Source organism: Protobothrops mucrosquamatus, unplaced genomic scaffold, assembly GCF_001527695.2.
Source record: "Protobothrops mucrosquamatus isolate PMUCROS unplaced genomic scaffold, P.Mucros_1.0 scaffold157, whole genome shotgun sequence".
Lineage (NCBI taxonomy): Eukaryota > Metazoa > Chordata > Lepidosauria > Squamata > Viperidae > Protobothrops > Protobothrops mucrosquamatus.
This window is the reverse complement of record NW_015386521.1, coordinates 432,625-459,468: the sequence shown is the minus strand read 5'-3', so window position 1 is coordinate 459,468 and position 26,844 is coordinate 432,625. Positions and strand designations below refer to the sequence as shown.

The 26,844-nt window shown below is 44.2% G+C and overlaps 1 protein-coding gene across 1 annotated transcript in view; it reads left to right on the top strand.

The window, feature by feature from the left end:
* Positions 1 to 26,844, top strand: part of GATAD2A (GATA zinc finger domain containing 2A) — a 58,465-nt gene that overhangs the window by 20,209 nt on the left and 11,412 nt on the right. Inside the window, exons 2-7 of the mRNA XM_015813459.1 lie at positions 4,602 to 4,879; positions 18,519 to 18,648; positions 19,555 to 19,686; positions 20,836 to 20,928; positions 22,146 to 22,277; positions 25,335 to 25,502. Of these exons, the coding sequence (XP_015668945.1) occupies positions 4,611 to 4,879; positions 18,519 to 18,648; positions 19,555 to 19,686; positions 20,836 to 20,928; positions 22,146 to 22,277; positions 25,335 to 25,502 (924 nt within the window). The 5' untranslated portion in view covers positions 4,602 to 4,610. The remainder of the gene's footprint in view (positions 1 to 4,601; positions 4,880 to 18,518; positions 18,649 to 19,554; positions 19,687 to 20,835; positions 20,929 to 22,145; positions 22,278 to 25,334; positions 25,503 to 26,844) is intronic.

Genomic DNA, 26,844 nt, shown 5'->3' with positions numbered 1-26,844 from the left:
GACTACTGTTGGGGTCTGAGAGCCAACACCTCGTCCATCTTCAGTCACTTCGCCCTCGTTAAAGACTGGATCAGCAAGAGGGGGCGTGTCAAGTTTGACTACTTGGTCTCAAGAGCAGGCATCCAATGAAAACCCACATGTGAATTCTCCATCTCCGTACTGAGAAAAGGCGTTCAGGTAAGACAACGCCCCTTTTCTTGTTGTTGGGGAAAGGCCCTTCATTTCATACTCTGGGCAAAATACACCTCATTTTTTTAAAAAAAAATTTGTTTGATTTGCTAGCTAGGAGTTCAGGAAGAATTGGATCCCTGTTGAGCCATCCTTACTTAACCTTGTTCTGAATTTTATTTGTTGGTCCCACGCTCTCTTTATCTTCAACTTGCATGTGAGTAACTTCTGTTGGGGTCTTGAGTTTTTGCTATTGTCTCCCTACATCCAAGCATTTTCCAGGCATCCTAAGTTGCAAATTTATTCATGCAAAATGAGAACGAGGCACCATAACTTGGGAGGTGACACTCAGTTTTTCCCCATCTCTAAGTAGGGCTGGGAGATTCTGGAGGAGAGGCTGTCAGACAATGACTGGGTGGTTCAATTATGCTAATTACCATATGGAGGGTTTTTTTGTTTGTTTGTTCAGCATCTGTGTTCTGTGGCTTATTTAATAAATTGTGGTTGAAATAAGCTCTTGGTTAGCATAGGGGTCCCCTACTTTTTGCCGTGATGGACACATCCGGAGGTGAATGTTGTGGGCAATCTCACAAAATTATTAGGTAGGGATAACCGGAGAGCCTAACCTACCCAAAGATAAATAAAACATTTGGTTGTATCTGCCCACCAGAATATTGTTAACAAATATGACCAGAGTCAACATGGCTGTGGAAGCATTGCTTGAAATACAGGTTATGCATGAAGCTGTTGATTTCCTTTACACTATGTTTCTTTTTTAATTAAGATAATCTTAAGAAGAGATTGGACAGCAATTTGTCTGAAATGGTATAGGGTTTCCTGCCTGAGCAGGGGGTTGGACTAGAAGACCTCCAAGGTCCCTTCCAACTCTTATTATTCTGCTAAAAATACAATTGGGGTAGGATATTGGGGGAGTATGAAGACATAGACCAGGGGTCTTCAAACTTGGCCCTTTTATGACTTGTGGACTTCAACTCCCAGAATTTTTCGGCCAGGCACACTGGCTGAGGAATTCTGGGAGTTGAAGACCACAAGTCATAAAAGGGCCAAGTTTGAAGACCCCTGACATAGACTGTGTGCTCAGGCACTCATGCCCTGGTCATCTAGTTTGGATTACTGCAATGCGCTCTACCCTTGAAGAGTATTGCCAAAAAAGCCAACACAGTGCTAGGCTGCATTAACAGAGGGATAGAATCAAGATCACGTGAAGTATTAATACCACTTTACAATGCCTTAGTAAGGCCACACTTGGAATACTGCATCCAGTTTTGGTCATCACGATGTAAAAAAGATGTTGAGACTCTAGAAAGAGTGCAGAGAAGAGCAACAAAGATGATTAGGGGACTGGAGGCTAAAGCATATGAGGAACGGTTGCTGGAATTGGGTATGTCTAGTTTAACGAAGAGAAGGACGAGGGGGGACATGATATCCGTGTTCCAATATCTCAGGGGCTGCCCCAAAGAAGAGGGAGTCAAGCTATTCTCCAAAGCACCTGAAGGCAGGACAAGAAGCAACGGGTGGAAACTAACCAAAGAGAGAAGCAACCTAGAACTAAGGAGAAACTTCCTGACAGTTAGAACAATTAACCAGTGGAACAACCTGCCTCCAGAGGTGGTGAATGCGCCAACACTGGAAGTTTTTAAGAAGAGACTGGACAGCCATTTGTCCGAAATGGTATAGGGTTTCCTGCCTGAGCAGGGGGTTGGACTAGATGACCTCCAAGGTCCCTTCCAACTTTTATTATTATTATTATTATTATTATTATTATTATTATTATTATTATTATTATTATTATTATTATTATTATTATTATTATTTGGAAGCTACAATTAGTACAGCAGTTCAGATAAATCGGTCTATTAGGAATTGGTACCAGTTGTATCCAGTCAAAATTGACTGGCAGCTGGTTTCAGACAGGTGCGATTCTTCTCAAATGTTTCCAGAAATATAGCGGCGCAGACCATTCTGCAGACCCCTTGCTTCTGGGTCCAAAAATATCATCTTTAAAGCCTTTCATGACATGGGACCAGGTTATCTGAGGAGCCAGTTCGGCCCAGTGGGATTGGGCCGCCCAACTCCCTTCAGCAGAAAGGGCTTGTGATGTATCCCACTGGTCAAGGAATTTCAGCTAGTGGGATGTAGGAGAGAGGCTTTCCTGTCATGGTCCCCGCCCTCCGGAACATCTTGGTTGCTGGAGGTGAGATCAGCACCTACTATTCTTTTGTCTTTAAAACTTGGCTTTGCTGTGTCTTCCTGTCACATTAGGGGATCCAAAGCATATTGTAGTGCAGGGGTGTCCCAACTAAAAAGCAGTATAAAGTCCCTTCCTATGAAGCAGATCATAAGAGACTCTTGTGACCGTGTTACGGTTTAATGCACCTTGTTCCCCATGAATAGCTTATTACATAATTGGAGAATAGAATTAACGTAGGCTTCCCTCGCATATTTTAGAAATACATCCTCAGAAAGTACCAATTGTGTCAATGGGCAGCAGAGACTTTCTGTATTTGTGTGTACGTCACAATCTGAAACCTTCAAAAGCCCTCAAAATACATTGGCTCCAAACCCGGAGAATTCCCCCATCTGCTTTTGCTGAATTGTTGCGGATCAGAAAAGAAATAATGATTTTGTTTCAGCAGGTTGTTGGGTGTTATGGTGCGGGTGGGGGGGATGGTTTGGGAGGGGGCGATGTTGTAGAATTTGAAGAGATCGAGGACTCTCACGGAGTGAAAACTCAAAACTGAAATGTCTTGAAACTTCAAAGCCACTTGCCTCCTCTTTCCTTTGGAGTGTTTCCTCCTGAAATGTCCTCTTTTACTTTCCAAGGCTTTTTTTTTCTTCTTCCTTCTCCCTCTCTTTCTCTAGTTTGTCTGTAGCTGCATTGAGAAAGTTACACTACCTTTGCCAACTATTTTTTTTCCTCCCCATAGTCTTACTGTCCCCCCCTCCCTTACCTCCTTCTAATTCTGAGTTGGACCTTCTTTTTCTCTTTTTTGGCTTACTTTTATTTGTTTGTTTGTTTATTTATTTGTTTATTTTTAAAGGATTTCACCCAAGTGGCTTTTCCTGGCCAAGTGGTGGCCGGGCAGCCATTGCTGCGCTGGTGTCAAGCACGCTGCCCCTTTAAGAGGCGCAGAGGGGATGGTCCCCGGGACTTCTGTTGTGGAATGCCAGCTGCAGCAGATGCCGCAGCAGCAGCACGCCAAGCCCTGCAAGATGGTGTCTCCGCTAGGGTTAACGACACTTAGCTTGTTGTCTGGAACCAGTTCAGACCGGTTTTCTGGAAAGTGCTTTGTGTCTCCCGACTGAATCCTGGGAAAGGGTCATGTGTAGATCCAGTGATGTCATGGGATCACAAACTGACTCAGCTCTCCTCCCCCAGCCCCCACCCCCATCAGTTATGTGTGTTTCTTGCAGGTAGGGTTTGGAGAGGCTTGGTCAGAAGCAGGCCTCCCCGGTGCATGTTCCCTCCTCCTCCGAACTTAACTTTTTTTTTTTTTTTTAAAGCCCTTTTCCCTCAAGTCTCCCCAATTCCCACCTGATTCCTTAAGGATCCGGAGCACTTTCAGAACAGACTTATAAAGACTGTTGGGATGGGAAGAGTTACCCAGCTCTCCTAGTTTTTAAGGACGTTGCCGAATCAGGTGCCTTACTTTCAGCATCAGCCTACTAAAGTTGCCAGTTTTGGGCCATGAAGAGTTGATGGGGTAGGGGGAAAAGGAGCCCGCGTCCCCCTCCCTTCAACCCTCTTCATAGGAAAGGCTTTTCACGGAGCCTTGGGCACGTCACGAGAAGTAAAACTTTTAAAGAAAATCGGGGAATCTAAAATGATAAGAAAAACAAGCTTCGTTGACGGAAGGTAATGCTCCGGATTTCCTATGGGAAGTTAGGCATACTTGCACCTGTGTTGTTTTTTCCCCCAACCGGTCTTGGCTTTTGATTATTTTATTTCCACTCGAAAGAGCGTGATAGAGGGGGGGTGTGAGTATAGGATCGGAGCAGAACAACTTGATTTGCCATATATGTGGTAAAATATGGCACCCGGTTAGTGTACTTTTAACATATTCTCTCTCTCTCTCTCTCTCTCTCTCCCCCTCCCTCCCTCTCTGTCTCTTTTCCCCTTCCCTCCCTCCCTCTATCTCTCTCACCCTTCCTCCCTCTCTCTCTTCCTCTCCCTCTCTCTCTTTCCCTCTTCCCCATTCCCTCTCTCCCTCCCTCCCTCCCTCCCTCTCTGTCTCTTTTCCCCTTCCCTCCCTCCCTCTATCTCTCTCACCCTTCCTCCCTCTCTCTCTTCCTCTCCCTCTCTCTCTTTCCCTCTTCCCCATTCCCTCTCTCTCTCTCTCCCTCCCTCTCTCGCTTCCTCCCTCTCTCCCCCTTCTCTCTCTTTCCCCCATCTCCTTGTGCTTCTTTTCCAGAGCACCATAATGACGGAGGAAGCTTGCAGGACACGAAGTCAGAAGCGAGCACTTGAACGGGAAATCACCCAAAACGACGTGGACTGTAAAAAGATGAAAATGGACAAGGGGCTTTTGGGCGGCCCTGAGGCCGACTCTGAAGGGGGGGACCTTAAGCTAAAGACTGAGTCTGGATCTAGTAGAGTCCAGGGATTATTAAAAGGAGGGGAGATGAAAGCAACCATCCGAGTGGAGGTTCAGACGGGAGATGAGCCGGTGGATATGAGCACCTCAAAAAGGTAAGCAGTCATAAATGAGTTTTGGGGAACAAGTGGCCGTGCCTCTCATTCACTTCTCCAGGCAATTAGGGGGGGGGGAGAGTGTTGGGGGACAGAAAATGTCCTGGCATATAACAGAAACCCAAAGACAGGAAACTGCAGGACGCATCTGGTTCATACGGTATCGGTGGAACTCCCTGCCACATCATTTTTGGCTAGATTGGTTTAATATTTGCTCCGCTGTTGCCGTCATAAATATATGCCAGTTACCAAGCACCCAAATTTTGACCACATGACTGTGGGGTTGCTGCTACCGTCATAAGGGCAAGGACCAGACAAAAATAACTTTTTTGAGTGTTTTTCCACAAATTCAGACACTTGGCAACTGGTTCATAGTTACGACGGTTGCAACCTTCTGGCAAGCAAAACATCAATGGGGTAGCCAGATTCACTGAAGGACCTTGTTCCTAATTTAACAACTGCAGCGATTCACTTCATTGTGGCAAGAAAAGTGGTAAAATGGGGCAGAGCTCACTTAACAACTGTAAATCACTCAAGGTGGCAAATAATCTTCCTCAAGTTTGCCCCACAACAACAACAACCCTGTGAGGTGAGTTGGGCTGAGAGTCACAGCCTTCATGCCTAAGCCAGGACTAGAATTCCCAGTTTCCTACTTTCCAGGACTGTTGCTTTAACCACTAGCCCAGGGGTAGGCAACCTTGGCTCTTTTATGACTTGTGGACTTCAACTCCCAGAATTCCTGAGCCAGCCATGCTGAGGGGAAAGGGAGAGGTTTCCAAGCTGAGCCAGGCTGGCTCAGGAATTCTGGGAGTTGAAGTCCACGAGTCATAAAAGAGCCAAGGTTGCCTACCCCTGATCTAGTGACACTGAGTCGGTGAATTTCAACCTGCCTTTTTCCCCTTTATCCTCGTCTGATGCTTCGTCTAATACCACTCAAATGATAGTCAGCATTATTGGCAGGAGATTCCATCATTTGCACCAATCCTGTAATCTGGTTATCACTTTGTTTTAGGACTCTCTGAAAGTTTCAGTGATTCATTTAGAAACTCTAAAGGCTTAGCATAATTTTTAGGGATCACTTCCTTAACACCTTGCTTGGCCCAGTAACATGCTGGCTCAGGAATTCTGGGAGTTGAAGTCCACGAGTCACAAAAGAGCCAAGGTTGCCTACCCCTGGTATAGAGCAGGGCTTTTCAACCAGTGGTACAGGTACCACCTGTGGTACATTGGCACCTGGCAGGTGGTACGCGACCATCCAAGGAAAGTGGTAGTAGGGAGGGGAATTAACTGAACCGGTGGCAGCACTGCACAAGCCTGAGCGAGAGATGGCTGGAGCTGCAGGGCTGTCAGGGCTCACTGGAAGCGCCAGGATCAGCGCCAGGATCCAGCTGGAGTTCGGCGCTGATCCTGGTGCTTCTGCTGAGCCCAGAAGAAGCGCCGATCAGCTGGAATGTTGCAGCATCTCCAGGGTCTTGTGATTTACATTCAGATGCTTGGCAACTGATTCATATTTATGACGGTCACAGTGTCCCAGGGTCATGTGAAGTGACCAAAACCTGCTGCAACCACCCAGCAGACAGGGGGGAATAAAAACCAAACAACCCCCATCCCACCCCTGCTGCCAATCCTCAACAGAAATGCTCACAACAATGGAAACCTCAGACAGGAGGAAGAGCGCTGCCGGGTGGGCAGGCAGGTGTCTTGCTCGGCTGTGGCTTGGGGGGCACTTTTTTAAGTGCCTTTGTACCTTCGAACAGTCACTAAGTGAAGTGTTGTAAGTCGAGGACTACCTGTACTTTATCACTTTTTTCCTTTTGGGGGGGGGTCATCAAGTTTTTGACACCTTGTTGGGTGACTGGTGGTACTCAGATGTTGCCATATCCTAAAAGTGGTACAATGGGTGAAAAGGTTGAAAAGCCCTGGTATAGAGCATCACTGTGGACTGGAGATTTACAATTTGGTTTAAAATACCAAAAAGTTTTGTAACGTGGAGGTTCCCAGAGAGCCAAGTAACACTAGATTCCAACTCCCCTGGGTGACTTGGACCCTAAACTCTCTGGCAGAAATCCTAAGAAGACAAACTGAGAATGACGGTTTGGAAGGGAACAGTGTATGGTGTCTTGAACTCCTCAGAAAAGCAATGGGATTTAAATGAAGACTAATTAATGAATTAATTAATAGACATTGACAAATGCACTGAGAGGTTCCACTCGATGCACTGAGAAAAGAAAATAAGACAATTTATTTATTTATTTATTTATTTATAATTTAATTTATACCCCGCCCTTCTCCTCATGGGACTCAGGGCGGCTAACAGCCTCATAAAAACTACAATACAAATACAATAATTAAAAGCCGAATTAAAAAGAAATATTTAAACAGGCCGATCAATTAAAATTACCCTTAAAAATCCCCTGAAACTTTAAAATCATTAAAANGAGCGCTTTAAAGGTGGTGACTAGCACCTTAAAGCGTACCCGGAAGGCCACTGGCAGCCAGTGCAGCTCGCGCAGCAGCGGTGTTACATGGGAGCGACGTGTCGCCCCCAGCACCGCCCGCGCGGCCGCATTCTGGACCAGCTGGAGCCTCCGGATGCTCCCCATGGGGAGCCCCATGTAAAGAGCGTTACAGTAGTTCTCGACTTAAGACCACAGTTGAGCCCAAAGTTTCTGTGGCTAAATGAGAGAGATTTGGTAAGTGAGTTTCACCTCATTTTCCGACCTTTCTTCCCACAATTGTTAAGTGAATCACTGCAGTTGTTACATTAGTAACCTGGTTGTTAAGTGAATCCGGCTTCCCCATTGACTTTGCTTGCCAGAAGGTTGCAAAAGGGGTTCATGTGACCCTGGGACACTGCAACCGTCGTAAATATGAGTCAGTTGCCAAGTATATGAATTTTGATCACATGACCAAGGGGATGTTGCAATGGTCGTAAGTGTGAAAAACGGTCATAAGCCACTTTTTTCCAGTGCTGTTGTAATTTTGATCCGTCATTTAATGAACTCCCTGTATTTTGGAGAGGGGTGAGAGGGTTTCAATTGAACGTAGGCAGAGAGCAGCACTTTTGGCAATTCAGAAACAAAAGCATCTATTTGTAAAGTAATATTGAGTATTGGGGATGCCTGCATTGTTTGGACAGTTGCTGGTGTGGGTGATTTTTCATCAAGTAAACTAAAGCCAAAGATATTTTATATTTTGGTAGATGTAAAAATAGCAATTCACTCTAACTCTAAAAGACTACGAAGAGTGTTAATAACTTGATGTAGGCCACTATCCTCTATGACAGAGACCCCCAACCTTTTGGGCACCAGGGACTGGTTCCGTGGAGAGAGGTTTTTCCGCGGACCGGAGGGGGTGTGGTTTTGTGTGCTTCCTGCATCCTGCGGATGGGGCTTTGCTTGTTTGTGTGGACCGGTTGCTGGCATGCCATGGCTCGGTACTGGTCCACGGACCGGGGGTTAGGGACCCCTGCTCTATAGTTTCTCTTTGTCTTGACCAGGGGTAGGCAACCTTGGCTCTTTTATGACTCGTGGACTTCAACTCCCAGAATTCCTCAGCCAGCCATGCTGAGGAGAAAGGGAGAGGTTTCCATGCTGAGCCATGCTGGCTCAGGAATTCTGGGAGTTGAAGTCCACGAGTCATAAAAGAGCCAAGGGTTGCCTACCCCTGGTCTTGACCATTGCACAAAGACCCACAGTGATCCCCATCTGGCAAGGCATTTGGTAGGGCCCACTGGGCCTCAAATTTTACCTGTCCCCTCCCCCTTCACGCCAGCACCTGCTGACACTTCAGTTTTTGGCAGGGGTGTTGCAGCCATCAGCTTTCTAGCATGCTTTTGATGGACTTACCTTGTGGCTGTGTTTTACGGCAATCTAATGAGCAAGGAGCCATTCTGGCTGGGAACTTAATAAACTGCAGTCCCAGCACATTTAAAGTGGGGAAGCCGATGCTGGGGATTAAGTTGGAAATTTCCTAGGCACAAAACATGCATTTCCTTGAGCCTTGCCGAGTATTGTAGGCCTCTACATAGTAATCTATTCATACAGTGTTGCCCAAAGAGGGGGAGCTTTTGAAGGGCCATACTGCCCAGTTATAAAAAAGCTCAATGATCAGGAATATAGGTAGTCCTCGACTTAACGACCACAATTGGGTTCATGCTTTCCTGTAAGACAGTGGCTCTCAACCTGTGGGTCGGGACCCCATTTGGGGTCGATCGACCATTTCATGGGGGTCGCTAAGCAAGGCTGTCCGCCATTTTTTTTGTCCGCCATTTTTTTTCCCCTTTTCCAGCGGGTGCCTTACCTTCCTTGGGCTGGGCCAGCTGGTGGTCGGCCTGCTCCGTCTCTGCTGCTTGCCAGCTACGCCTCGGCCGGCGCAGGGGGCGGAACCACGTATGCGCGGCGCTCCCGGGCAGGGAAAGTCCTCGACTTACGACTGGTTGGGTAGTCCTCGACTTACGACCGGTTTAGTCTTCGACTTACGACCGGCTGAGGTCATGGCATTAAAAAGGTTGAGAACCACTGCTGTAGGAGATGACCAGAGTCCAAGGAAAGAATCAAATGCGTCATAAGTCACGAGACCCTTCGCACCCGCCAGAGATCTAAGTCCAGCCCATCTCGAATGACTCTTCTTACTTTTGTCCTCATTTCCCTTAATGGTCATTTGGCCTGATTCTTGTAGAGAGCTTAATCTTGCAATAAATCTTTATACTCCTTTGAACTGCCTGAATCTCCTGGTTTCCCAGGCATTTTACATTTCCATGGCTAAGCAAAGTGGTTAAGTGAGTTGCACCCAATTTTACCACCTTTTTGCCACAGTCGTTAAGCAAATAACTCTAGTTGTTAAATGAATCACAGATTCCTTACATGAATGTGGCTTTCCCTTTTGTCGGAAGCCAAGTGGGAAGGTTGCAAACGGCGATGACATGAACCTGGGACATTGCAGTCATTGTAAATACATACTGGTTGCCAAGCACCTGAATTTTGATCACATGACTATGGGGATGCTGCAACAGTTGTGTAAGTGCGAGGACCAGGTGATAAGTCACTTTTTTTTTAATGCTGTTAACTTTGAAGAGTCACTAAATAAATGGCTAAGTCAAGGATGACCTGTATAGCTGCTTTTATTTCAACGTTTAACCTCGGGATAAAATAGTTGATGCAGATCTTGTACTGGTAGGGGACAACGAGCTCCTATTGGGGGTCTTGATTTTATGAACCATACACGAGTTCATTCACTTTAGGTCTGTTGCCCTAAAAAGGCCTTTTAAAACATCTCACACTAGCCAGTCCGTGTTTGACAGAATTTTAAATAATTCCATTGGAATTAAAAATGGGGATAGTTGGTCAACCTGCTCTTCAGGGTAGGCAGGTTATGCTGATGAAATATATATAAACATACATATATATATATATTGTGTGTATGTGTGTGTGTGTGTTTGTATCATCCCACCCCACCCTCCAGCTACTTTTCATTATGCACAGTCTTGTGCTGGAGATGCCTCTGATTTTTGAACGAAGGATGGCAGAATGGCGTTTTTTCTTTTTTGACTTCCTGTTTGCAAATAAGTTACCTTCTTCCTCTTTTTGTTTATTTGAAGGGGAGGTGTTCAAATTTCTCCTCGGGTGTTCCGGTGGGTGCTTAGAGAAGTTTTAACAAGTTTTCCAAGGGACCCACAGTTTCCAGAGGTGTTTTGCATTGTAAATATGTAGGAGCCTGTGTACTACCGATAAATGTGAGGAACACCCCAGATTTAGAGACCAGGCAGCTCTGAATGCCAGTTTGTGGGAATTCGTTGCCTTTAAGCCCCACTTTTTTTTTTCTGTGACATTTGGGTAGCCAGGGTGGAAAGCAGGAAGCGTTGCAAAATGGACGTGTGCTCTTATCTGAAAGAGCTGCTGCTAAGACTTTTAAGGTGATACTAAAGATACAATTCAGTTTCCTGATAACCTTTTCTTTGAAAAAGTTGCCAAGATATATTTGAAACTGTGTGGGCACCATTTGATGAAATCTCAAGAGGCAAAATGCTGTTTGGATACTGGTTTAACAACTTGAGTCTTTTTCTCTCTCCTCCATCCCACCCTTCCTCACTTATTTCTCTTGTTCTTTTAAGATTCTAGTCAAGGGAAGGAGAATCCATAGTTCTAAAAGTAGCTAAACTGCAGTTCCCAACAGCCTTAGTTCCCATGGCCGGAGAGAAAGTATTGCTCAGCAGTATCCATCACTTTTATTTTGTAGTCATGTTTGGCTTGAAAGTGTTGATAATGCATGTAGACCTTCGCTTAGTGACCACAGTTGGGACCAGCAACTCAAGTCTTTACCTGCCATGGTCACTAAGTGGAAAGTCCTGGCAGCACAGCAAGTTTATAACCTTACTTCCACTTTGGTCCTTAAGCAAAGTGACCTGGTCACTAAGTGGAAAAATCATATGACTACAACTTCTTTATTCTGCCTTTTGTATTATAACTCTGCTTGTCGCGAGCTGGGTGTGAAGTATACATACGATGATCATGTGACTTGAGACATGGGACTCAGCGGTGGTCATAAATGTGGGGATTGGCCACAAACTTTGTTTTTTTAGCACTATCATCGATTCAAACCGACTACACAAGGCAGTCGGTAAGCGAGGACCAGTTGTACTAAGGCAGTGTTTCTCAACCTTGACAATTTTAAGGCATGTGGACTTCAACTCCCAGAATTCCACAGCCAGCAACGCTGGCTGTGGAATTCTGGGAGTTGAAGTCCACATGCCTTAAAATTGTCAAGGTTGAGAAACACTGTACTAAGATGCTAGCAATCTCTGAGGATGGAGTTGACGTTTTCTGGTAATTGAGAATAAGCAGCTCTGCAGAGCCCCTCCCCGGATTAAAAAAAAAAAGAGCATAAGTTATGCAAAAGAGCTGATTATCATGCTAGGTTGCTAAGTTAGATGTATGAGATCTTGGTTGCAACATTCGGCTTAGTTAGTGCAAGATTTTAATTCACTCAATTATCTACTCTACATAGCCTGACTGACCAGCTTGAAAGTGCCAGGCCGGGGCTAGTTTTACCACTTGTCTCCCTTAATGCCCAGAAGCCACCATCATTCCGACGTGGCCGGTTGTGACTCTTTGTTCTGGCAATTTGAGTCAGACAAATTAAAGTAGCAGCAAGGAGGAGGAGCATCGGTTCAGCTGCTCCCTGACTCGGAGTGGATATCTTGCTGAGACCTGGTCCCAAACGACGCAGGAACCCCCCCCCCCTTTTAAGCCAAGCATTTATTAATGATGATTCTAGTGTTCCAGCAGACACAAGTCAAAAGATTCCCAGATTTTGAGGAATATTATTGGCCATGGATTCTGTAGCCTTCCCCTTTTTTAATCCGACTTCCGGTAGCCAGAGGTAGATCTCTCTGTATGCAAGGTCAGCTTCACAAACTGGGCTTCCTAGAATTATCACACTGTCCTCCAACTGTGGTTGTTAAGGAATCGGCTGAGGTTGCAGAGAGCAGGGGAATCGTATGCTGCCTAATTTTCTCCTTGGTCAAAGGCAAGAGATCTATGATGCCTCCTCATTGTTTTTTCTATTATTATTTTGAAAGCATCCAACATCAACCATTAGCAAATAGCTTGGAAGGAGATTATAACTTATTCTTAAAAGTAACAACGGATGCAAGGAGCTGAAACATTCTTGCTTTGTTGTTGTTACATCTATTCTTTGTGTGTGTGTGTGTGTGTGTGCAACTCAGTACTATATACATGGTGTTTCTGCCTCCTTTTCTCCCTCCATAATTGGTTTTTTTTTTTTACTAAAAAAAAAGTGAGCAAATGTGCGACAAATTTGCCGTTGTAACTTCAAACAGTCACTAAACAAAAGTTTGTAAGTCGAGGACTACCTGTGTAGGCACATCTCGGGGATATCAATTTTTTAAGATCCATGCCCACCCCCCGTTGCATTTCACGGGGACAGGATGTCTTTTGGTTAGAGCAGGGGTCTTCAAACTTGGCCCTTTTATGACTTGTGGACTTCAACTCCCAGAATTCCTCAGTCAGGCACACTGGCTGAGGAATTCTGGGAGTTGAAGTCCACAAGTCATAAAAGGGCCAAGTTTGAAGACCCCTGGATGAGAGAAACAAGCTACAATTTTTCCTCAAAAGCACTGAAGACCACATGTGTGGACTATTAATATCTTCTAATAGCCTAAACCAGGGGTAGGCAACCTTGGCTCTTTTATGACTTGTGGACTTCCAACTCCCAGAACTCCTGAGTCAGCATGGCTGGTTCAGGAATTCTGGGTGTTGAAGTCCACAAATCATAAAAGAGCCAAGGTTGCCTACCCCTGGCCTAAACTCAGCCAACGGTGTTAGCCACATTCTCTCTCTCAGCAGCTCCATTGCAAACACATCTGTTTGCCATTATAAATGGCCACCCAGCTCACACACAAATGACACCGTGCAGCTTACAACATTAAAACTTCACAAGGTAAAAAGCAGGTCCACTAACAAAACTATGTCTTCTGGGCCTTTCAGAAAAACAACAAGGTAGGGGCCTATTTGTGTAATAATGGCAACAGAGATAAATTCTTGCCCTGCTACTTTTCTTCTTGGAAGGAGATTGTTGAAATGTATTTTAAAGAGGGAAGATTGCTTTGATAAAGATGTTCTGCCTCTTTATTCAAATTATGCAGTCTCTTTTGCTGCAAAGTAAGTCCAGTCCTCAATTTGGATATCCCTATTAGTAAATAACACACACACACACAGAGAGAGAGAGAGAGAGAGAGAGAGAGAGAGAGAGAGAGAGAGAGAGAGAGAGAGAGAGAGAGAGAGAGAGCAATCAATCAAGGGTGGGTTGACTTAAGGTTATTGGGGGTGATGTATCACAGCAGGCGACAGAACTTAGGTGATCTTAGCAATGTTGAATTGGATCAGATCTGATAAGTATCTGGAAGGGCGGCCACTAGGAAATCCCAGGGCTGCGGGCTGGACTGAGAATAGAAACAAAATGTCCTCAGTGAGCATTTTTCTGATGTTTTCTAATGTTTTATGTGTTGCATTTTGCCATTGCATTGATATTTTACTGTGCTAGCCACCCAGAATTGTTTTATGTGAGATGGGCAGCATTATAACTCTAATAAATTAAAAACCAGCACATAACCTGAGAAAAGATTTTGGCAAACTGCTTTCATGTGTCCAAATGGCACCTAAGCCACTTAGATTTTATTTATTAAAATTATATGCCACCCATCTCACGATCCAGCCACTCGGAAGATGCCGAGAAAGCTACCTAAAGTTGTCCAGGGGGTCCCTAAGAATCAAACTGGATTCAGCGGGATCTTTACCTGTATTTCCTCAACTGAAGTGTAATACAGAACACATTCTGGGTCCAAGCATTTCCTCTGAGTCTCTAAAAGTGAAGTGAAGCGAAGTTCATAATTTTCCCCCCCCCTCGTCAAAAATCAAAAACTTTCCCTCAAGCTTTCTTCATTTCATCAGTATTATTCACAACAGCCTCTGTTTCCTTGGTATATCCTTTAGTGCACTTTATAATCTTCGGCCATAACTTCTGGAAGCTGCATTCATTCCCTGGACATTGCTGAATGCCAGATTGCAGATTGATTTATGGTGGGATGGCAGCCTTCCCCCCCCCCCTCTCTTTTGTGAGCTTCGTCTCCCTACAGATCTGAGAAAAGTTGTTGTCTCCTAAGACGTCCAGTTCCTTGAATGTGTGTTTGTGGTTTCTCTCCCTTCCTTCCATTTTCTTATCGTACCTGTCTTAATCATCCCCCCCCCTCACCATTCCACAAAATGAAAGCGATGTGTCACAAAACCAGTTCCAACCGGTTTATTACCGTAGCTTTTCCACTACGTGGGAAGGAATGGTTAAAAAGGTCATGTGACCGGCAAAGCATGTCCCAATCAGTCACGTGGTGTGGGATGCTTGTTAGAATAGAGGAAATAAAGCTTTTTGTGATGATAGTGGATCAAGGGGAGGCTCAGGTGACCGCCACGTGAGTTCCTGATGAAAAACTTCTTGCAAATACAGGGAACTTGCGACTTTTTAATTTATATTGAAAGGTTTTACATATATAATAAAGAGTACATTCAAAGCAAAAGATACAGTAAACGCGAAAGTGAAATAAGAAAGGGAGCAAAAAAAGAGAAAACAGCCAGCAGAAGAAAACAAAAAGAAACAATAGAACAGAACAGAAAACAAAAGTCCCTCTTTCAGGAAGATGGGCGGTACCAAAAAATGTGGAAAAAACAAAATAAATAAAAACATAAAAAAGAAGTGTAAAGAAATGGTTTCCGATTTTCCTCTTGGCAAACGAATACAGTTGTATGTTATACATACAATTCTATTCAAACCTTTCTTTAAGATCATGTCATAAATTCTTTCTTTCACTAATCTGTTGTTTCTAATCCTCAAAACCGGAAGTACAGAATTATTTTCTTTTTTATGCAAAAAAAGAGAAAAAAAGCCCATAAAGGGTTTCCAGCCCTTGATCAGGAAACTTTGCTTCTAGGAAACTTTGCTTCTGTCACATCTGGATTATGAAGAGGACCAGCGATTCCTCTGTTGAAAACAGTGACCAGGTTTCAAACTTGAAATCTCCTCCATATGAAACTGGGGGTGGCCTCTCCCAAAACACGGTTATCTCAGGATCAGTTCAATCCCTCTTAAATATTGGGCAAGGTAAATCCTATGGTCTGGTTGATGGCAAATGAGAAATCTGCTTGTCCAGGGAAATTACATCTGCAAGGTTTATAAGAGGATTGATGTCAGGCGCAAGTACAGGGAGTCCTTGACTTAACGACCACAATTGAGCCTAAAATGTCTGTTGTTAAGTGAGATTTGTCCCATTTTACGACCTTTCTTGCCAGGGTTGTTAAGTGAACCTGGCTTCCCCATTGACTTTTCCTTGATAGAAAAAGTGATCACTTGACCCCGGGATACCACTGTACAACTGTCATAAGTGTGAGTCATTTGCCACACGTCTGAATTTTGATCATGTGACCATGGAGATGATGATGATGATGATGATGATAATGATAATGATAAAGTTGGAAGGGACCTTGGAGGTCATCTAGTCCAACCCCCTGCTCAGGCAGGAAACCCTATACCATTTCAGACAAACGGCTGTCCAGTCTCTTCTTAAAAACTTCCAGTGTTGGAGCATTCACCGCTTCTGGAGGCAGGTTGTTCCACTGGTTAATTGTTCTAACTGTCAGGAAGTTTCTCCTTAGTTCTAGGTTGCTTCTCGGTTGAAAAAAATGGTCATAAGTCACTTTTTTCGGTGCTGTTGTACCTTTGAACGGTCACTAAATGAGCTGTTGTAAGCCGTACCTGTACCCAGGAACAGGAGCTGAGTTCAAAGTTTTATTACAATACAAGAATCTGATCTACTAACAGTCAAGCCAAATTGGCTTTAGACGGGGGGGGGGGTGTGTCAACAGAATGGGTGCAAGATGGAAATGTCCTTTTTTGTAATATTAGTTTGAACCCGGTGCGCCCTGCCTTTTCCAAATGCATTTGTCTCTGAGTCTAATGTAAAAAGTAGGGGGAAAGAAGCATCCCCCCCCTTTTCTCTTTTGATTCCGGACTTCAACTTTTGTTTTAATGCTCATAGTAAACTATTGCTTTATGAGAGTGCCCTCTAGAGGAATTTGTATGTATTGCCATTTTCACCTGAGCTTGCTTTACCATCCTTTTCTTGGGATGGAAGTTTTACTTCCGTAAAAACTTCTTGGTATATTTTCTTGGTAGGTGCTTTGTGGTGCCCCCCTCTTCTCAGTCTGTTCCACTGCAGAAATGGGGAGAGGGGGGGTGAGTTGAATCCATCTGGGGGATAAGTACTAGATTGACTGGTTCAAACTCAAAAAGAAGCTTTTAATTAATTAACTTTCTGCAGTTGCCTCCAGGAACTTTTTAGATTAGAGTTTGAAGACACATGGATTATCTCTGGAAGTTGGCTGTCTTGCAGCTCTGTGAAAATGTCTCTTTAAGTTTCTTATTCTTGCAGAAAATCAGTGAAAGTAAACTAACTGCTTCCTAGGAAGAAAAAAGAAAATAACTGCTAGTTTTCAAAACACGAAAAGCACTTTAAAAACACAGTTAAATGAAATAGTCTTTAAGCTTAAAGAAAAGACAAGGAAAAGCGAAAATGATAAAGATAAAAAGCAAAGAAAAAAACTCTACCTTGTATATTAAACTTCTCAATAACCACTGGTTTATTAATAAATACCATACAGTATTATCATAAAATCAGTAGTAAATATTATTATAAAATTTCAAAAAAAAAATCTGCCAAAACCATACATATTGCCTCATCATTTGACTGGTAGAAAATACTGCTTTTTCCAAGATGGATAAGTCACACATTTCTAAAAGACATTCCATTCTTTAACATCTGGAATAATATTTTCTTTCCTTTCTCAGTATAATTCTTTTAGCTACCCCTCCCCCATGCTTGATCAACCATAATTCCTGATAAGCAAGTTCCAAAGCTTTGTACATAATTTGATATCATGTTAACATCTTTAACACTTTGCTCCAGTTGGTGCAAAATGCAATGGCCCACATGATTTTGTGCATACCTTTTTTTTGTGCACATGTGTCCCCTCTCCTGTGGAAGCTGCATTGGTTGCCGATTTGCTTCTGGGTGCAATTCAAGGTGCTGGTTGTCACCTTTAAAGCCCTTCGTGGCTTGGGACCAGATTATCTGAGGGACCACCTCTTGCTGGTCCCATCCACCCGACCCACTAGAGCGGGGAGGCAAGGAATATTGCAGGTCCCCTCCCCTAAGGAGTTTCATCTGGTTGGACCCCGAAGAAGGGCCTTCTCCATGGTGGCTCCCTCCCTCTGGAACATCATCCCTCTGGAAATTAGACTATTCCCCCCCCCTTCCCGACACTCTTTCAGAAGGCCCTGAAGATGTAGTTCTGCCAGCGGGCCTGGGGAAAACCCAGGTTGATATGAATGTGTGTTATCGCTGGGGGTGGTTATTATTTTATTATTTTTATTTTTTATTATTTTTATTTCTTTTATATTGTGTTTTTCATTTCCTGTAAGCCGCCTTGAGTCACCATGAGTGAGTAGGCGGCAATATAAATTTTCCAAATAAAATAAATAAGAGTTTTGCCATAAATCTACTTACATCAGGGGTCTTCAAACTTGGCCACTTTAAGACTTGTGGACTTCAACTCCCAGAATTCTGGGAGTTGAAGTCCACAAGTCTTAAAGTGGCCAAGTTTGAAGACCACTGACTTACATGCATCAAAACACCATCCCCAAAAGATATCAAGTGATCACATGACCATACCATATGCCATTCCAAATTCTCTGCCTTCCAAAGACAATTTATTGGACCACTTTATGTCATTCGTATACTCTGGTTCTGTTAGCCTTGGAAAGTTCAGGAATTGTCATAAAGATTGGAATCCCTACCCATTGCTTTGCCTTCTGAATGCTCCTCTCCCCCTCTGCAGCCACACTAACTAGGAACTGGAAGGCAGGAACTGGAAGGAAGTGTCATTTTGGTTTCCCTCCAAATAGGCCTGAAAAATACACCTTGCTGAGTAGGGAGAGGGCGGGCGAGGGTCTTAGGATTTATTCATCCTTTTCCTTAAAAATATCCCTGCTCATGCATCTTTTCCTTTTTCAGTGATGCAAAGCAAGAGAGGAGAGTCCCTTCACCGGATGTAATAGTACTATCTGACAACGAGCCGTCAAGCCCAAGAATGAATGGATTAACCAAAATAGCATTAAAAGAGACCAGCGCAGAAGTGCTAATGGTGAGTCTAACCCAGCAGTCATACAACTGAGACCGAACAGGCTGGTTCCACACACACACACACCCTTAGTACATTCAGATCTTTGGCCCAATAAGTCATGAGTTCATCTTCAAGGGTTCCCGCCATCTGCGCCACAGTAGTACATAAATCAGAATATAACAGAATTGACTTTTCTCTGTCCGTTGGCAAAAACTGGTCATGTCCTCTGCTTTGTCGCCCGGAGGGTTTTCTCTGCGGTGATTCCTTTGGTGGCTTCCCAGCTCCCTGGCTTTGCCCTCCTGCGTCCGACCTCTCGTTCCATTCTGTTCCTCCAGTCGAAGTGCATGAATTTCTTCTCCAGTTCGGGTGCCCCAGCTGCTCAAAATTCTCTCCCCCCCCCCATGTCAAGACTCTGTTTTTTCTGTTCTTTATGCCTGGGTCGCTTACATGAGCCATCTGTCTGTTCCTTCATGACACTCATGCGTGGAATTCCTCCTTCAGCACAAAAGCTGTGCTTCCCCTGCCTTTTTATTCTTCGGGGATGATGAGAATCCTGTCACTGCTGGCTGGGAAATTTGGCAGTTGTCCTTTAACCCAGGGGTCTGCAACCTTGACCACTTTAAGATAAGACTTGTGGACTTCAGCTATGCTGGCTGAGGAATTCTGGGAGCTGAAGTCCACAAGTCTTAAAAGTTGTCAAGGTTGCAGACCCCTGTTTTTTAACCTATCTGTAGGACACTGGATTACAAAAGGCTAGCCTAACAAGCCACATTGCTTCTCGTTCTGCTTCTTTCCATCTCCCTCTCATCTGTGTCCTCTTTAAAGCCCTCTTTTAAGTCAGCCCTTCTGCCGTCCTCCCTAATTTGACTCTTTCCCCCTCTCTAAATGAAATTTAAAACTTTTTCTCCCAATCCTGTGTCCTTGTAGAAAAGCAGCCCAGAAGAACGGGAGCGAATGATTAAACAGCTGAAAGAGGAATTGCGGTTAGAAGAAGCTAAGCTGGTCTTACTGAAAAAATTACGACAAAGTCAGATACAAAAGGAGACAACGGCTCAAAAGGTGCGTAGTCTGCCTTCCCCCCCCCCTGTACTTGTAGTTTATATGTGGCCTTTCTCACCTGTCTCCAACCTAGGCATTGATTACCTTGGGGACCATTTCTGGCTTTCAAACTGCTCCCCCCCCCACCAAGCATGACTTTTAAGATATCATCCTGCCAACAAAAGTACGTATAGTCAAGGCCATGGTTTTCCCTGTTCCAATGTATGGCTGTGAAAGTTGGACCATAAGAAAGGCTGAGCGCCAAAGAATTGAGGCCTTTGAACTATGGTGCTGGAGAAGACTCCTGCGAGTCCCCTGGACTGCAAGGCGGTCAAACCGGTCAGTCCTAGAGGAGATCAACCCTGACTGCTCTTTAGAAGGCCAGATCCTGAAGTTGAAACTCAAGTACTTTGGCCACCTAATGAGAAGGAAGGACTCACTGGAGAAGGGCCTAATGCTGGGAAAGATGGAGGGCAAGAGAAGAAGGGGATGACACAGGATGAGGTGGCTGGATGGAGTCACTGAAGCAGGAGGCGTGAGCTTAAATGGACTCCAGAAGATGGTAGAGGACAGGAAGGCCTGGAGGAACGTTGTCCATGGGGTCGCGATGGGTCGGACGCGACTTCGCAACTAACAACAATAATTATTATAATAGAGGTTACTGGCATTTTTTTAAAAAAAACTGTCCATTTTTTAAAACTGTCCATACCTGACTGGGGATCTGCAGGAAGCCATTCCATAACAGGATGACATCACCAGAGTGGGCACAGTCTGTTCCTTGTTTTTTCCAAGGATGTAAATCACAGGTATCCAACTTTAGCAACTTTTAAGACCTGTGGACTTCAACTCTCAGAATTCCCAGCGTTCCCCATGCCGGCTGGGGAATTCTGGGAATTGAAGTTCATAGGTCTTAAAGTTGCCAAGGTTGGACACCACCGTGATATAAATGAAAGCAAGATTCTTCCAGGAAGCAGATTGCTGTCATTCCTCCACTTCTCTCCTCTGCTGTTATTGAAAACCCATAATATTGGCCTTTTGGCACCACATTTTTGGCCAGTGAAAACTCAGGGTGCTGGGCCCATAAACAGAGAGCCCAAAGAGTGCCTGCAAAATCACCTGCTTTTGCTCTAATGCATTTCTCTCTTCCGTGTGTTTCCCTGTCTTTTATAGCCTGCTGGTTCTTCAGGAAATGCTGTAGCAACACCTCCCCCATTAGTGCGGGGAACACAGAACATGGCATCCAGCAAGTCAGCCCTTCTACAGGTAAGAAAGATCTCTGTTCATTGACTCAGTCTTTACAGGCTGCTTCAGTACAGGTAGCCCTCAACTTTAGAACTGTGATGGCCATAAGTTGTGACAGTTTTAAAGTGAGTCACCCATGTGAGCGATCTGATTTTATGACTTTTTTGTTTTAGCATTGGTCATAAAGCCAATGCTGTTAAGCAAACTCATTGTTTGCTATGGGGCATTTTTGCTGAAAACTGGAAGTAAACCCCAGTTTTCAGCAAAAATGTTGTAAATCGTGGGTCCTGTGAGCTCAGGATACTACAAACAGCCATAAATGCAGGGCCAATTGCCAAGCGCCCAAAATGCAGTCACGTGACTGTGAGAACCAGGGGATGGGTACCTTCTGAAGTCTCCGTTGGAACTTTGATGAATCACTAAAACAACTGATTGTAATATGTGGGCTCCTATAGTAGTTCTGAGCGGATAGATAAAGAAACTGGAAATAAAGCTGTACGTGTATGAATCTAAATGTTGCCTTCGAATCAGGGTTGACTCCTGGTGACTGCCGGGATAAGTCACTGCAGTTTTGTTGGCAAGACTTCAGAAGTGGTTTGCCATTGGAAACTAACCAAAGAGAGAAGCAACCTAGAACTAAGGATACATTTCTTGACAGTTAGAACAATTAATCAGCGGAACAACCTGCCTCCAGAAGCTGTGAATGCTCCCAACACTGGAAGTTTTTAAGAAGAGACTGGGAAACCATTTGTCTGAAATGGTATAGGGTTTCCTGCCTGAGCAGGGGGTTGGACTCACTAGATGACCTCCAAGGTCCCTTCCAACTTTATTATTATTATTATTATTATTATTATTATTATTATTATTATTACTATTACTATTATTATAATATTATTATTATTATTATTACTATTACTATTATTATAATATTATTATTATTATTATTATTGCTTCTTTTCCCTGGGCTGACAGCAACGGGCCCAAGATCACCCAGGTGGCTTTGTGCCTAAGGCAGAATTAAAACTCATGATCTCCAGGTTTTTTTTTTTTCGCCTGGTACCTTAACCACTGCACCAAACTGGCTCTCAAAGCTATATTAAGAAGTTGGTTAGTGAGCACAAGGAAAATAGGGCAGAGAATGCCCTTGATGGATCTTTGACTATCTGCAGTTATAAAGCAAAACCATTCTTTTGACTCTGCTCCCTGTCTTCCCCAACTCAACCCCGCTCCCAAAACAGAACACTTCTTCACGTATTCCTGGGACTGTTATTCCGCCTCCTTTGATCCGGGGTGGGCAACAGGCATCTTCAAAGCTGGGCTCTCAACAGAACACGCAAATAGTCATGCCACCTCTAGTCCGAGGAGCACAGGTAAGCTATTATTGTACTTTATATTCTTTCTTTTTTTTTTCTCCCCTCACACCTCACCCTTGCTCTTCCAAGATTCCTACGTGACTCTGATTATATCTGCTTAGCTGGGGAAGATTTTTTTTCTGTCTGAAACCCCAGAGAGTTGCTGTTGGCTAGGATATACTGGGCTAAGGGGAGGCTAGGTCAGGTCAAATAGCTGGTTGTGTTTACTGTTGAAATCCTAAAGCAGTGATGGCGAACCTTTTAGAGACCGAGTGCCCAAACTGCAACCCAAAACCCACTTATTTATATCCGGGTGCCAGGTCGGCGTGGCCCACTGGATGGGTGTGGCTGTGGTGGTCATGGCAGATTGGGTGGGTGTGGCCAATGTGGGTGTGATCACCTTGATGTTGCTCGTGGGGAGGGGTGCCTGTGGGGGCCGGGCAGGGTTGGGGGAGATCCAGGGGGTCTCTGGCAGGTGGGGCGGTGGGCAGGAGGCTCGTCCTGCAGGGTGAGACAAGGCAAGGCAGGGCGGGGGTGCCATTGTCACAGGGAAAGGTGAGGCAGGGGCCAGGGTGGCGGCTGCCTGACACCATCGGCCCCTGCACACAGAGGCCAGAGAGCGCATGGGTGCTGGGATCCATCCGGCCATGTGGGATCTCAGCCAATTAGCGGGTGTCTGGTTGAAGAGGGACAGTTGCCCTCTCTGGGGCATGGCGTGCGTGCCCACAGAGAGGACTCTGAGTTCTGCCTCTGGCACGCGTGCCATAGGTTCGCCACCACTGTCCTAAAGCCTTGGCAAGTTTAAGATGCATGAACTTCAACTCCCAGAATTCTTCAGCCAATCATGCTGGCTAGGTAATTTTGGGAATCGAACTCCATGCATCTTAAACTTACCAAGGTTGAGAAACACACTGCCCAAAAGGACTACTGCACAGAACACAGAGTTAATGGCTTCCCTCCAGAAATAACGGGTGCTCCATAACTGGAGGTTTTTAAGAAGAGATTGGACAGCCAATAGCATAGGGTCTCCTGCTTGAGCAGGGGGTTGGACTAGAAGACCACCAAGGTCCCTTCCAATTCTATTATTCTGTTATTCTTGATAGTTCTTCCTCACAGGTAGTCTTTGTTTAGCTATTGCCTTGTTTAGCGACCCTTCACAATTAGGATGGTGCTGAAAAAGCAACTCTGGCCAATTCTTCCACCGGTCACCTTCACAGACCTGTAAACCAAAGGAAAGCTGAAGAAAGATCATAAGCACAGTCACAGTTTCACTTAACAGCTGTTTTGTGTACCAACTGAATTGCCAGTCCCAATTGTCACTAAACAAGGATTACTTGTGTCATGCAAGGGCATTGCTGGCCTGTGCCCTCTTCCTCAGAAATTGCCATGTAAGCAAAGGCTGATAATTCAGTTAAGAATGCTTTATATGAATTGATCAATTTCTATGCCCTGCCAATCTATGATGGTCCTGCTTCATTTGACTCCCCACAACAATAAGCCTGTGAGGTAGCCTCAAGTGATTCTGTGGCCAAGGGGACACCAGAACTTGGATCTGTTGTTTATTATTTATTAGTTTGAGTTATGCCCTATCATTTCTCTTCAGGCCAAACTTTAAGGCAGCTGAGATGTTCCTTTTGGAATATTCCGTCAAGCCCAGAGAAATAAGGCAGAAGAAACTAAATTAATTACAAATTAGCAAGATGAAGGGATTAAAGTTGTAAGAGAAGAAAAAGAAAACTACTTTAAAGTATTTTACACATTCACTGTACCTCTCCATGCCTTTTTGTTCTGGGAAACTGCTTCTGCTATGTCATTCAGGTGCCATCCATGACTTCTTCCATTGTCTTTTGTTCTTTAAACTTCTTGCCTCCCTCTTTTTCAAGATCTCATTGACTCCATCAAATTGCGGCTTTCTCAGTCTCTCTCCATCTCTCTCTCCCTCCCTCCTCTCTCTCTCTCTCTCTCTCTTTCTCTCTCTCTCTCTCTCTCTCTCAACACATTTATTCTTCCATATTTTCGTTCTATACTTTGAGCCTCATATATTGTCATGATTAAGCCTGTCAGTCACTTGTTTTTGTATTCCCTCCATGTTCGTTCATTCTTGGCCCTTTCTCTCCCACATTACACTTCTTAAGTACCCTATCTCCATTACATTTAATAAATCACGACAGTATCTCTTGACATAATCTTTACTCTGTATAATAAAGAAGGCAAAATTGGTTGTAGGTGTAGCCATTTTTGCATCTTTTAACAAACATTCCACAGAGAATACCATTACTACTCACCAGCTTTCTATCAGTACATCTTAAAATTCATCTTTTCTAGTTTTTTTGTCATTTATGCATACTTTACTATCCCTGTCAAACACAACGGCCTTGGACTTCGGCACATTAATTATCAGATCCATACTCTGTCTATAATATGTATTGCAAATAATGTGTGTTTTCAGTCAACAGCATGGTATTGCCTGCCTACAAAAGTACACACACATTCCCAACAATGCATATCTAACATTACACATCCTTCTTGTACCCTCTGCCATCATTGTTGAGCCCTTTTTTGAGTTGGTCTCATGCCTGCTTTGCTTCCTTTACACACTGCTCTTAAATTCCCTCAGTCTTTCTGCAATTCAGGCCTATTCACCACAGGCAGTCCTCAGTTTACAGCCATTCATTTAGCGACCATGGTGCTCATGAAAAAAGGGATGCAAATCGAAGCGTGCTTATGAAGCTGCTTCTTGCAGGTCTATATTAAATTTGATTATCTGACAAAGCAAAAAAAAAACCACTTCCTGTTAGGATCTGATGCATCCTGAGAATCTTCCAGGCTGCTCTTAAGAATAAATCTACACTGTTGGCTTTGGGAGTATTCCTTTTTCTTGATTTTTTTTTTTAAAAAAAACTAATAGTTTTTCCTTTTGACTTCTCTTCTTCCCCTTTTTGCGTTGCTCCCACGACATCTTGTTACCATCCCACCCTTCCTCTTCTCCCTTGCTTGGCCTTCATTCTCCTCTCCCTTTTTCCTGCCTTCCTCCCACGTATCCATCTGTATCAGCCCATTTCTGTGTCTCCCCAGCAAATTCACAACATCCGCCCGCACTCCAGCTCGGGACCTCCTCCGCTGCTCCTCGCTCCGCGGGCCTCCGTTCCCAGCGTGCAGATCCAGGGCCAGCGGATCATCCAGCAGGGCCTCATCCGTGTTGCCAATGTCCCGAATGCGAGCCTTTTGGTCAACATCCCGCAGGTAAGCAGACAAGCAGTGTTTCCCTTAGCCTTTTTTTCCTCCTGATGTCATTCAGAAACGGTGAACGGCCCAATCGGAAGCAGGCATGCCTTCCTAGTCTCTATACTCGACTTAACAAGCGTTCGTTTAATTACCGTTCAACATTACAACGGCTCTGAAAAAAGTGGCTTATGGCCAGTTTCTCCATTTATGACCTTTGTAGCATCCCGACAGTCACGTGATTAAACTTTGGGTGCCTGCTAACCAGCATGTATCTACAATGGTTGCGGAGTCTCGGGGTCCTGGAATTGTCATCTGCAACCTTCCTAGGGAACTTCTGACAAGCAAAGTCAGTGGGGCAAGCCAGATTCACAATATAATGATGATTAAAAAGGTAATAAAATAGGGCATGGCTCACTTAGCAACTGTGTGGCCTAGTGGTGGAAATTTTGGACTCCATTATGGGCGTAAGTCAAAGACTATCTGTAGGTGGTTGCTTCATAACTCAATGATCTATCTCTTTCCTATTTTCTATGGCTGGAGGGGGTTAATAATGATGATTCTGTTATGAAAATGAGGGATATTCATAACTCCCTATTCGTAGAAAATACTTGCAGGGTTGTAGCAATAAAATCCTAAACTATCTTGAGAGATTGATGTTCTTTTGTCTAGGACAGGGGTAGGCAACCTTGGCTCTTTTATGACTCGTGGACTTCAACTCCCAGAATTCCTGAGCCAACATGGCTCAGCTTGGAAACCTCTCCCTTTCCCCTCAGCATGGCTGGCTCAGGAATTCTGGGAGTTGAAGTCCACGAGTCATAAAAGAGCCAAGGTTGCCTACCCCCTGGTCTAGGAAATACATCATAACTCTCCATAAATCTACCAAGCTACCCCAAATTAACTAAAATCCATTGAAACTATTCACATTCTGAATTTTACTTCAACAGAGGAAGTATTTTTATGTGTGAATCATCTTGGGAGTTTTTATTGCATGTGCTAAGAGTTATTACAAAAAATGCTAATATTTTTATAATCAAGGACTGCTGGTGTAAATAAGCCACTAATCAAAAATTGCAGTGACTACATTCTTTTTGAAGCACTTCCTTCTTGAGGTTAATGCCCTGTAAAAGCAAACTCTTTGTCAGATACAAGAATCCACGTGAGTTCCATCAAGCGGGATTGGCCTAGGGGGGGATTTTATAGGGATTTTAAAGGGATTTTATAATATTAAACTTAATACAGGTTATTTAATATATATTTTAATTTGGCTTTTAGAGATATTTATTGTATTGTACTGTTTTTATTTACCTGTAAGCCGCCCTGAGTCCCTCGGGAGAAGGGCGGGGTATAAATGGGATTAAAT